General features: G+C 45.0%; 1 protein-coding gene across 1 annotated transcript in view; it reads left to right on the top strand.

The window, feature by feature from the left end:
• Positions 1-1,007: 1,007 nt before the first annotated feature.
• The window catches only part of SLC5A1 (solute carrier family 5 member 1), a 69,997-nt gene continuing 57,987 nt past the window's right edge, over positions 1,008-13,017 (top strand). Inside the window, exons 1-2 of the mRNA XM_017499500.2 lie at positions 1,008-1,389; positions 8,312-8,383. Of these exons, the coding sequence (XP_017354989.1) occupies positions 1,252-1,389; positions 8,312-8,383 (210 nt within the window). The 5' untranslated portion in view covers positions 1,008-1,251. The remainder of the gene's footprint in view (positions 1,390-8,311; positions 8,384-13,017) is intronic.

Here is a 13,017-nt window from a genome sequence, read left to right as displayed (position 1 = left end):
GGGAAGAACAGGTGCTGATAAGGAAGGAGTAGAAGCAGACCTCTGAGACATTGAGTGCAAGGGAACAGGATGCTCACATTTGGGCAGTGGGTGGTTGTCTAGCATTGGGCAGGGAGGGCCCAAGGCAGAGCAGAGCCCTGGCAGGGTTTCTGTGGTCCTCCGCCTCCCTGTACCTCCCTATCAGAGCAAGACCCCCCCCCACTTAGGGAACAGCCACTTTTGGATGCTCTGTGGCCCCTAGAGCCAGACCCTGAGAGCATCCCACAACCCTCCCTCTTAACCTTGGCATGGGCTGCAGGGCCAGCTCTGCTGCTGGATCACTGTGTGACCTTGGGCAAGTCATGCCTCCTCTCTTGATCATCACTGTTCTGAGCCCTGGCTTGTGGTTTAGACATGTGTTTCCAGATGGGTGAGCTGAGTGCCCAGGAAGGTCAGGGTTTGATGAACTCCTTGGAAAGGATTCTCTAGTATCTTCTTTTCTACTGCCTCTGAAGGGCCCTGCATCATTACTGGGAGAGGGACAGGGCAAAGAAATAGCTCCCAGGGAGATCCCTTCTCCCAGTCTCAGTTTCTTCCTCTTTACGGTGGGGATAACAGTGGTCCTGGGGGCTGCAAGCTGTGGAGGGGGAGTCAGGAATGTGGGTGGGTGGGTGGCTGTCCTTGTGGCCAAGAGATTAGGATTGTGCTGATTTTTTTCCAGCAACACCCAGCAACTCTCTGTCCTCCCAAGAATGTTCTCCAGGGAGAACAAGACTTGACTGATTCTTCAGAAGAGTCCTGCACCCATTTTACAGGCAGACAAGCCAGGGCCTGGGACTGGTCCAAGGGCAGGTGGCAGGTGACCCACAGCCTCTAGACCCCTGGCCCCAAGTGGCCTGTTTCCTCAATGGAGCCGTTCCAGTTCTGGCAAGGCCAGGTGTGGTGGCACTGCTGGTGCCTGCTGCAGGAGCACAGTGGGCCTTTGTGCCAGGCAGGCACCACCCCCTGGCCCGCCCCTCCTGGTTCACCGGACAGTTCTTACCTGCTCGGCTGCCGCCCCAGCCAACAGCTCAGCCCGCTGCTCCTTTCTGGGCTCCACGCCCAGAGCTGCTTTTCGACGGTACAGCCAGCTGCAAGGCATTGCAGGGGCTGGGTGCTACTGCCCTGCTCCCTCAACATCGCGGGTCCCCTCCCCCGGTGCTGATCATTAACCAGGAGGCCATATAAAGAGCTAGCCACCTCGGTTAGAGGGAGGTACGCGACGCCACCGCCATGGACAGTAGTACCTGGAGCCCTGCCACCGCGACCGCTGTCACCCGGCCTGTTGAGGCCCACGAGCTCATTCGCAATGCAGCCGACATCTCTGTCATCGTCATCTACTTCATAGTGGTGATGGCTGTCGGACTGTGGGTACGTAGCGGGTCCTGGGACGCAGACTGAAGGGGCAGGCTGGGCGGGGGCACACGGAGGATCGATGTCCTCTCTGAGCTGCAAGGGGCAGCAGGCTTAAGTGTCAGGGAGTGGAAATGACTTGGAAGGGCTTTAGAAGCACTCAGGGGCATGGTGTGAAGGAAGGAGGGCAAGCAAGAATGAGCAGAAGTGAGAAGGGTGCCCAGGGCAGCCTGTTCTAGGAATGACCAAAGAGGATACCTGGGTCTGTGGGCAGAGAAGGAAGGTGGGGGATTGAAGAGATAGCTGGACAGTGTAAGGGGCAGGGAAGGGGCCCCTTGGAGTTGCAGGGAGGGCTCCGGGGCTTGGGAGATAAGCCTTTAGCAGGTGACTACTATCCTACCTCTTAGTCATCCAGTTTCAGATGGGAAAGAAACAGTGTTGAGCGGGAAAGCCACAGCCTCTGCCAGCCCCAGAGTGGGGGATGCTGAGGTGGCAGAGAGCAGGATGCTGACCCATGCTCCCTCCTGGGAGAAACTAACCCAGAGCCCTTGTGCATGAGGATCCCAGGGGCTGGAGCAAGTTACAGATGAGAAAGATGTGTGGAATAGGAGGAGGAGGAGGAAGACCTGGGGGTGACCTGGCACTGGGGAGAGGGAAGTGTGTATGTCTCCCTTTGGGACTCTGGGGACACACCAAACCAGAGAAACTTGTTCTCAGTCACCTGAAATGGAAATTTCACTTATGACAGACTCTGGCACACCCAACAACTAGAAAAGGAGATGTTTTAAAAGTGTGCAGGGCCGAGTGTGGTGGCTCACACCTGTAATCCTAGCATTTTGGGAGGCCAAGGTGGGAGGATTGCCTGAGTCCAGGAGTTGGAGATCAGCCTAGGCAACATAGTGAGACTCTGTCTCTACAAAAATAGAAATATTATAAAAAATTGTTTAAAAAAAGTGTGGAGATGTTCCAGCCACTCTCATGGATTGTCGTGTGGGTGGAGGTGACAAGCCCAAGGAGGCTGCTGTGCCAGCAGGTGATTGTGTTGAACTCTTGACTTACAGGAGAGGAAGGTAGGCATTAACCCTTCTGTGGACACAGAGTTTTTTCAGGTGTAAAAGTAAGTGGTTTTTTTTGTTTTTGTTTTTGTTTTCCCCAAGGAGTTGTAGAAACAAGGTGTGGCAGAATGCCTCCTAAATGTCACATGGAGTCAGTATGGCTGACTCTTCCTCAATACTCTCAGTTTCTCAGACATAGTGGAAACTGACCAACTAGGAGCCAGAATACTCAAGTTTACTACTGACTTTCACATGATTCAAATTGTGCAACACTGGGTAACTTCCCTCAGCCTCAGTTTACTCAATTGTAAAATAGGTACACGCTACACGCTTATCTATTCTTATGACTCCCCAGGGTTGTGGTGAGAATATGCAGAGGTGAATATGAAAGCTGTTTATGGACTCTAGGATTAAACAAAAATATTGTTGTCATTTGCCCTCCACGGTATGATCTGGGCTCTGAACAATATTTGTCCTTTTAAGTAAAATGGGCAGCAGTGGTCAAGTGGGTAGTATATTTTCACAAAAGCCACAAGGGGAGGGCCAGAATGCTAATCCCTGTTTTACAGATGAGGAAATTGAAGCTTCATGTGGTTGTGATTTGCCTAAGGTTGCAATAGACAGAATTGTTCCTGTAACTCAGATCTCTTGACTCCTGATTTTTTACGGTACCAGGCACTCTGCCACTGTGACTGACTTCCTCCTCCCACCCCACCCCAGCTTATAAGTGCTGGAGCCAAGGTGTGAGCCCATCATCTGCTGGCATAAGTACTGCCTGTTTCCCAGACAATCTCTGATAATCTCAGTTCTGTTAATCAATCTCATTTCAACCCTGCCAGTCCTGTAGGTGTTTATACTTTTTAAATGGTGTTTACATGTTTCAAGTATCTGTGAATCAGTATCACTTGTCCTGCTAAATGCTGCTTAATAGCCTGCTTAGTATTTGTCTATGTTTAATCTTCCCCCATTAGACACTGCCTCTGGACCCTGGTCATTTAATGCTTTGGATTTCTTCCAGTTTATCCTCCTCTTTTTGCTATTGAAGTGTCAAGAGCGGTTTGATTCAGGAATGGGCATTCTGACTCCTGCATGATCTCTGGGATGGCAGATAAAATGGTCCAGGCTCACTGTGTTTCTTCAACTTAGAAAAGACCCACACAGTCAATGTCTCTCTGTCTTACCTTCTCCATCTCTTTCAAAATTATTTGGTTCTGTTTTGTTCTTTTACAACTCTGTCTCCTCCAATCATATTTAGGCTTTGGCTTATTACTTCTTGGGTGTTAATTTCCACTTTCTTTCATCACCTATCAGTTTGTTTCTTAGGGGATTTTACTTCCTTTTAAGATGCATTTCTGGGCCGGGCGTGGTGGCTCAAGCCTGTAATCCCAGCACTTTGGGAGGCCGAGGCAGGTGGATCACGAGGTCAAGAGATCGAGACCATCCTGGTCAACATGGTGAAACCCCGTCTCTACTAAAACTACAAAAAATTAGCTGGGCATGGTGGCACGTGCCTGTAATCCCAGCTACTCAGGAGGCTGAGGCAGGAGAATTGCCTGAACCCGGGAGGCGGAGGTTGCGGTGAGCCGAGATCGCGCCATTGCACTCCAGCCTGGGTAACAAGAGCAAAACTCCGTCTCAAAAAAAAAAAAAAAAAAAAAAAAAAAGATGCATTTCTGACCTTATTCTTGCTAGAAGATTTCATCAAGCTATCCTGAAATCCCCTCAAGCCAGGGGTTGTTAAACCATGGCCCATGGGCCAAATCTGTCTCACAGTCTGTTTTTATATGGTCCATTAGCCAAGAATGGTTTTTACACCTCTAAAGGTTATGAAAAAAATAACAAAACAAAATATGAAGAATTTTCAGCATAGACCCTGTGTATCCCGCAAAGCCTCAATATTTACCATCGGGCCCTTTTTCTTTAAAGAATAAAAATTTACTGGCCCCTGTCTTATGCAGTCATTTGAACTGATGGCATCATTGAATGATCGAGTCAGAATGGCCCTTGAGGGAGCCCAAACTTTCTGTTTTATAGATGAAGATCAGAGAGGGTGACCAGAGGTCATTCAGATGAATTGGTCCCAGAGCTGGGACAAGAACCAAGATCTTAGGATGCCAAAGCCAATGCCCTTTCCACTATTCTACCTTTCCCAATCTCCAAGACACTTGCCTTTCTGGGAATACTCTCTCCATGGTTCTTATTACCATCGCATTGTTGCGACAGTATCCTGGTGGTGCTGAATTCCTTTGCTCTTTTTTTTTTTTTAGATTTGATGCTTTTCTTTAGATCATTTGACAAAATCATCTTGACTAGTTGTCAACAGTCTTCACTTGAATACTTCCAGTAGAAACTCTCCCAAATGGCTTTATTTCCGTCTCTGGACAGCTCTGACAGAGAGGATATTCCTTTTGGTTCTGGACTCAGACTGGATGTCCTGGAGCTTCTCCCATTTTGTCTGGTTGTGTCCTATGAGGGCCACACCAAGCATCATGTCTATCCCACTTTACATTTCAGAAAACAGTAGGTCACACTTGAGGCTTCTCTTCACCAAGCCCAATGTCCTCAGTTTCTTAAGTTGTTCCTCATCTGGAAAGAGGCCTAAAGTTCTTTCTTTCTGCCCAGTGATATTTTTCCTCCATGGGGATAGAACCCAAGCAAACCCCAAACCAAAATATTGTGGTTCAGTAACTGTCCTTCCTTTGCCCCTGCAGCTTGCAGTTGTGAGTTCATTCTCTTCTAGTTGTAAGCTGAACAGGTGAATGTAACACTGTGGTTTACGAAGTGGTGTCTAAAACTTCAGAGTTTTCCTTTGAGCATCTTGTGCTCACAGAACAATGATTTTCTATGCACAAAGCATTATACCAAAAGCATTATGGGAAATTGAAAATTTGTAATATGTTAACACAAAGTAAAAAAAAAATTGTAATGGCTGTGAACAAGGCATAAGTGAAGTCATCTGAGGAGGTAGAAATTATTTTCATTTGATAAAGAGAGGAGGCTGTAGGGAAGGAGGAAATTTCCATGGGGGAGTATAGGAGGAAGTAGATTTTGAGGAGCTTTGAAGGATGAATAGGTAGGGTTTGGGCTTGCATAGATGAGGGGATGAAAATTCCAGAGAAGAAAAGATGTGGTGCACACATACCTTTCTTCACCTTTTATTCATCCCCAACATCTTTCCTGAATTATTTCAGCTCCCCATTCTAGTCCCTGCCCTCACGTTCTTCCTCTAAGCTCCTCATTTCTGAGACCAACTGGGGATGTCAATCTTCTTCAACTTCACAATGACCTTCAGAATGGCTTACCTTGGTCAACTGCTACAGCTCAAGTCCTTGGGATTTGTTTCTTTTTTGGTCCTTAGCTACCTTTTCTGATCCTTCAGTCTCTTGCTATTTCTAGGAAAACTGCTACAGAGGACTTCACAGTATGTCCTGTGGGAGGAGGGACCCTGGCAGGAGTCCAGAAAGACCCAAGCCATGCTCTCCTGGGTACTGCCTAGCACGCAGGGGTGCTCAACAAATTTATGTTGACTGATGGGACACATTAGTGGCCCTTCCTAAAGGACTAAGTTCAATACATCGTTGCAATCTGAGCCCCTAACAATATGTTACCTGTCTCGGGCATGTTTGATGAGTAAATTACAAGTGTCTAAGCAAGGGTTACTTCCTTTGGAATAGTGATGCTTTTTAGCCACAGCGGTCACCTTTGAAAATGTAGACATTGGTTGTGTGCGGTGGCTCATGTCTGTAATTCAAGCACTTTGGGAGGCTGAGGCAGGCAGATCAGCTGAGATCAGGAGTTCAAGATCAGCCTGGGCAACATGGCAAAACCCTGTCTCTACAAAAAAATACAAAAATTAGCCAGGCATAGTGGCGTGTGCCTGTAGTCCCAGCTACTTGGGAGGCTGAGGCATGAGAATCGCTTGAACCCAGGAGATGGGGATTGCAGTGAGCTGACATCGTGCCACTGCACTCCAGCCTGGGCAACAGAGTGAGACTCCGTCTTGGAAAAAAAATGCAGACATCTCTGACAGGGTTAAGTCACCATCAACTATTAACATTTTCAGAGAGGTTAGCAAGTGTCTGCTGGAGGGAAGATAGCCAGGGGCCAGAAACAGAGGCACTGACCCCATTTTCTGCTGGAGGACTGGCCCTGGGCCTGTGCTGGACCAGAAATAATCTGAAAGCTTGGAGGCAACATCCCAAGGGAGTCTGTGGGAGGAGCTGGTCATCGTGTATTGAAGATAGATCTCATTTTTCTCCTCATGGGCCCTCAGTGGCTCCCTACTGCCTATGCAATAAAGTTTGCACTTTTTTTTTTCCCATTTATTTATTTTATTGCATTTTAGGTTTTGGGGTACATGTGAAGAACATGCAAGATTGTTGCATAGGTACACACGTGGTAGTGTGATTTGCTGCCTTCCTCCCCATCACCTACATCTGGCATCTCTTTTTAGCCTGGCGTTTGAGAGTGTGTGTTCTGCCCCACTCCTCACCACTCTCTCCATTCAAATATCTCAGCCAACACTCTTCACCTTTCCCTCCTTCTTTACGCTGGGTGAAGTTCCACCTCTAGATCTGCTGTCTCTGAAATGTTACAACATTCCTCCCTCTTTTCTCTGACTAATAAAACTCCATTCTTTCTTCAAGATTTGCTGAAATGCTTTCCGCTCTGTAAGCCTTTTCTGGTACCCTGACAGAATCCTCTCCTTCATCTATACTAACACAGCAGTCATAATGTATTGGCCGAGTGCAGTGGCTCACTCCTGTAATCCCAGTACTTTGGGAGGCTACGGTGGGCAGATCACTTGAGGTCAGGAGTTTGAGTCCAGCCAGGCCAACATGGTGAAAACCTGTCTCTATTAAAAATACAAAATTTAGCTGGGTGTGGTGGCACACGCCTATAGTCCCAGTTATTCGGGAGGCTGAGGCGGAAGGATCACTTGAACCTGGGAGGCAGAGGTTGCAGTCAGTCGAGATTGCACCACTGCACTCCAGCCTGGACGACAGAGTGAGACTCCGTCTCATAAATAAATAAATAAAATAAAAATACAAATATTAGCTGGGCGTGGTGGCACATGCCCATAGTCCCAGCTACTCAGGAGGCTGAGGCAGGAGAATGGATTGAACCTGGGAGGCGGAGGTTGAAGTGGGCGGAGATTGTGCCACTGCACTCCAGCATGGATGACGGAGTGAAACTCTGTGATTCCAGCAACCTGCTACCTCTACCCTCAGAGAGGAAAGACTTGAATTTGTCTGGTCTTTTATGTAGTATTTAGTACAAACGCCTTGCATTCTTAGAGCATTTTTTCACTTTTCTGGTAACAAAGATATAATTCACATCCCATATCGTACTTTTAAAAAGTATGATATTTCTTTTTCTTTTTTTCTTTTGAGATGGGTGTTGCTATGTTGCCCAGGCTGGTCTTGAATTCCTGGACTCAAATGATTCTCCCATCTCAGCCTCCTGAGTAGCTGGGATTATAGGCACATGCCATCATGTACCTGTAATAAAGGCTAACATAAATATAACATTCATTAGCACCTCAATATGCTTGTAAGAAAGGCATAGAAGGTCAATTTCTCCCTGTTTAACAGACAAGCAAGCAGATCCAGGTGGAGCGACTTGCCGGAAGCCATACTGGAAGCTAATTTCAAGCTACCCCTAGAGCAAGCTATATATACCTTCTGAGCCTCAGTTTCCTTGTCTGTCAAATATAGGTTCCTGGCTCCTTCATCTGAGTCTTTTGAGGCTGCAGGGAAGAAGCAATGTGTGTTTCAGACAATAGAGTGGGTAGAAGAGGGTGCACATATGGGAAAGTATGTCCTTTTGGCTGGCAAGGCCACTCTTCTAGTTTTCTATTACATTTTTGACCCTTCCATCCTCAGGCTATGTTTTCCACCAATCGTGGGACTGTTGGAGGCTTCTTCCTTGCAGGCCGAAGTATGGTGTGGTGGCCGGTAAGTTTTCTCTGAAATACTATTTCCATAACTGTTTAACTGATACTCCCTTTAGGAACTCATTTTCTTCTTAGCTTTGGGTAGTGGTGATTCTAGGATTCAAGGATCCAAACAAAATTCTTGACAGTGAGCCTCATGTTCATCAGGTCTCTGGGGAACCCTTAATCTCTTGTAGTAAGGGAATCACCTTTAAATAAATTACCCTTAGAGTCCTTCAAGGAATAAATAAAGGATGAGACTGCACAAGGTAGGTGGTCAGAGAAAAGAGTACACAGACCAAGGTAATCTTGGGCAATTCCAAGTGTCCATTTCTGTATCTATAAAATGGGGATGATAACATTTACCTTCCAGGAATGTTATGAAAAGTGGACACCTCTTATATTTGGGGGAGGGTGGAACTCAATAAATAGTGGCTCTTTTGCTACCTTGTTTCTACTTTAAGTCACATGGAAAAGAGGTTTTATGTCCTACCTCAGAGCCTAACCACAATGCTTGATACGTGGAGCTTCTTGATAAATACTCACCGAATGGATGAATGAGGCACCCCCTGCTGTTTCCAATTACAGTTTTCCACTAGATGAGGATTCCTCTCTCATTGGATTTTGTATTTTGTACATGGGTGAAACTATCCCAATCAAAGAACAAGTGCATGGGTGAAAGAGAAACCAGAAAGTTCCTTCTATCATATCACAGGGCTCTGGCCAGTTTATCAATTCAGCCCCATGACCATTTTGATTCAGAGTTCTCACTTAAGTGACTGGTTGAACACATTGGCCAAACTGTGCAATTTCTTGGGCTTAAGATATAAGTAAGACTGGCTGGTGAAAGCAGAAGTTGATGAAAAATGCATACAATGAGAAGGGAGCGACAGCTGTGAGCTGTTTGAAGGACGCAAGAATGTAAAAATGCCACTGTTGGATAAGTACAGCCAAAGAGAACTTACAAGGAAATCATGCCACATCCTGCAGTTGGACTTTGATCAGCTATTTTGGGATGAATTTTTAAATAACTGGCATCTTTCCAGTTGCTCTTAGGTTATCCCTGAAGTTACTTCTATTTTTAAAAAAATTTAATTTTTGACAACTAAAATTTGTATGTATTTACAGTGTACAATGGGATATTTTGATGTACATATACATTGTGCAATGATTAATATATCTATCACCTCACATACTGCACTTATTTTTTATGATGAGAACATTTAAGATCTCATTTCCTTATCTCTCTTTTTTTTTTTTTTTTTATAAGGAATTTAGATGGAGTCTTGCTATGTTGCCTAGGCTGATCTCAAACTCCTGCTCAAGTAATTCTCCTGCCTTGGCCTCCTAAAGTGTTGGGGTTACAGGCATGAGCCACCACACTCAGCCTTAAGATCTAATTTCTTAGCAATTTTCAAGTATACAACTTACTAACTATGGTCACGGGGCTGTACAATAGATCTCCAGAACTTAATCAACCTACCTGAAACTTGTACTCTTTTTTTTTGAGACGGAGTTTCACTCATTACCCAGGCTGGAGTACAATGGCGCGATCTCGGCTCACCGCAACCTCCGCCTCCTGGGCTCAGGCAATTCTCCTGCCTCAGCCTCCTGAGTATCTAGGATTACAGGCACGCGCCACCATGCCCAGCTAATGTTTTGTATTTTTAGTAGAGACGGGGTTTCACCATGTTGACCAGGATGGTCTCGATCTCTTGAACTTGTGATCCACCCGCCTCGGCCTCCCAAAGTGCTGGGATTACAGGCTTGAGCCACTGCGCCCAGCAACTTGTACTCTTTAACCAACATCTTCCCATCCCTTTCCAACCTCTTCTGCCCCAGCTCCTGGCAACCACTATTCTACTCTCTTTTTCTATTGTTTTTTTTTTTTTTTTGTTTTTTTATTTTTTCTTTTTTAGAGACAGAGTTTCACTCTTGTCATCTAGGCTTGAGTGTGATGGCATGATCTCCACTCACTGCAACCTCTGCTTCCCGGGTCAAGTGATTCTCCTGCCTCAGCCTCCCTAGTAGCTGGCATTACAGGCATCTGCCACCACACTTGGCTAATTTTTGTGTTTTTAGTAGAGACGGGGTTTCACCATGTTTGGCAGGCTGGTCTCAAACTCCTGTATTGTTTTGGTTTTTAAGGTTCCACGTATAGCTAATATTAAAGAAGTAGCCCTTATGCCAAAGTTCAAGTCAAGACTAAATAGTCTCCCTAGAGCTGTGCTGTCCAATATGGTAGGCACCAGCCATCTTAGCTGTTTAAATTAAAATTAAAATTAGACAAACAGGCTGGGCACAGTGGCTCATGGCTGTAATCCCAGCACCTTGGGAGGTGGAGGCAGGTGGATCACAAGGTCAGGAGTTCGAGACCAGCCTGGCCAACATGGTGAAGCCCCATCTCTACTAAAAATACAAAAATTAGCCAGTCGTGGTGGCAGGTGCCTGTAATCCCAGCTACCTGGGAGGCTGAGGCAGGAGAATTATTTGAACCCGGGAGGTGGAGGTTGCAGTGAACCAAGATGCCGCCACTGCACTCCAGCCTAGGCAAAAGGACAAGACTCCGTCTCAAAAAAGAAAAAAAAAATTCGATAAAACGAAGAATTTCTTTCCTCGGTCACATAGCCATATTTCAAGTGCTCAATAGCCACATGTGGATAGTAGCTACCTAGAGTGCAAATCTAGAACATTTTTATCATTATAGAAAGTTTTACTGAACAGTGCCAGTCAATGAATTTCAGATCTAAGGTTGGCATAAAATTTCAGTGGACTTGAGATTTGCTGAATTAGAGAGCTGAAAAGGACCTTAAAGTTTATTTATTTTGAAAACAGTGCACTTCTCACCCCATGTAATGCTTCTGTGCCCCCTATAGCAGGCCTCCTAAATGCTCATCCAGCCTCAGTTTACACCTAACCCCACTTTCACCTCCCAACTCTACCAGATAGGAAACTCACTACTTTTAAGACAAACCATTCTATTTTCAGACAGACAATTTTTCTATCCATTGGCTATAATTAAGATGAAAAATTTTAAAGTTGATATATTGGGGATAAGACCTCAGCTTCCAATTTCTGGGTCTTGGAGAAGACAATGAGATAAGGAGGCATGAAGCAGAACCACTCTAAGGAGATACACATTTTGGGCTAGGCCTGAGAACACATCACATCTTAACTAGAGATGATTTCTTTCTTCCTGATAGTGTCCCAGTCTGGATCTGGGTTGAGAGTTTGTTGATGAGAGGGACTGGCCCCACCCAAAGCAGGTAGGGTTCAGTGGTTTACGTAAAGTTTCCTGTGGGTGTTTTCCTTATGCATGTATGTCTCAGTATCAGATTTTTCTAAGAAACAGAGAAACATGGCATCATTCTTCTTTTGTGCAGAAATCACTGATTCCTTGATGAGGCTGACCTTTGACTCTATTTCCTCCAGCCATAGTTTCCATTTAAGGTTTCATGAGATTACAATAATAGCTTCTAAACCTGCCCATGTATCAGAATCACATGACACAATGCATGTATAGCACTCAACACTGCCTACTGAATGGTCGATAAATGAAAACATTAAGAAATGGAAGGAAGGCCAGGAGTGCAGAGGCAACTCCCACAGTTGCCATCTGTCTGGTGCACATTACTTAGTAGTGCTCAGTGAATGGAAGCTAGCATTTATCTGAAGCTATTGCTGCTGATTCTCTTAAATTTAACTTTCAGGTTGACTGTGTGAATACATTCACATGATTTATCTGTATATTTATACTACTGCAAATAATCAATTATAGCTATACATTGACCACCTTTTATCATCTCTGAAATTGGGTCAATCAGCAGCATTGAGTGGCAGTGTTTTTCTTTCCTTGTGCTGCATGGTATGTCTTACCATAGTTCATGTCTTAGATTAAATAAAGTATGGTTACATTCTAAAGTAATGGTTTTTAAACTATTTTCCCTACAACCCTGGGGCTCTGCAGAAGTGCTTCTAGGACTGTTCTCCTTTCTCTACACCCCAGCAACCCAACTTTTATTTATTTTATACAAGAGGAATCTGCTAAGATTTTCTTTGAAAACATGGTTCTGCTGACTTGCAAAATTTGAAAACTGCTAATTTAAAAGAACAGTAAGCATTGTGATTTCCATTCTAAAATTTAAAATGATTTTAAAATACCATAGCAATACATACCTGAAAGAAGGAATTAAAGGAAAACACAGCATGAAAGAATCTAAGCATTTTCCCTCCAAAGTTAAAAAATATTTGAAACCATATCAAAAGTTGCTTCTAGATTTCCTTTTGAAATAAAATACAAAGTTTGTTCAAGCCTATCATTGGTCCTTAAATCCATGACCAGAATATCAGTTCTCAAATGTGCTGACCCAAGGAACACATCACAGGGGTCAGAGGCTCTCCATTGCTGACATCTCTCTTGGCCTTTGCCCCTCCATCTGCCTTTATCCCAGTAGTTTTGTGCCATAGGAGAAGTGGGCAGCAGAGAAGCTTCTGGAAGAGAGTCCTGGGGATTTTAGGAAGGAACAACTTGTATTGACCTGGGTTGATATACTTGAGGCAGCGAGGGTTTGGTTTGTCACCCACAAGAAAAGTAGGAGAAAATCTGAGCTCATAAAGTCTGAAAACATATTGGACAGAGGAGTGGCTGGTTTTGGG

This window comes from Cebus imitator, unplaced genomic scaffold (genome assembly GCF_001604975.1).
Source record: "Cebus imitator isolate Cc_AM_T3 unplaced genomic scaffold, Cebus_imitator-1.0 Scaffold258, whole genome shotgun sequence".
In the NCBI taxonomy this organism is placed as follows: domain Eukaryota; kingdom Metazoa; phylum Chordata; class Mammalia; order Primates; family Cebidae; genus Cebus; species Cebus imitator.
The sequence above is the reverse complement of the archived record's forward strand: the minus strand, read 5'-3'. Positions and strand labels throughout refer to the sequence as shown.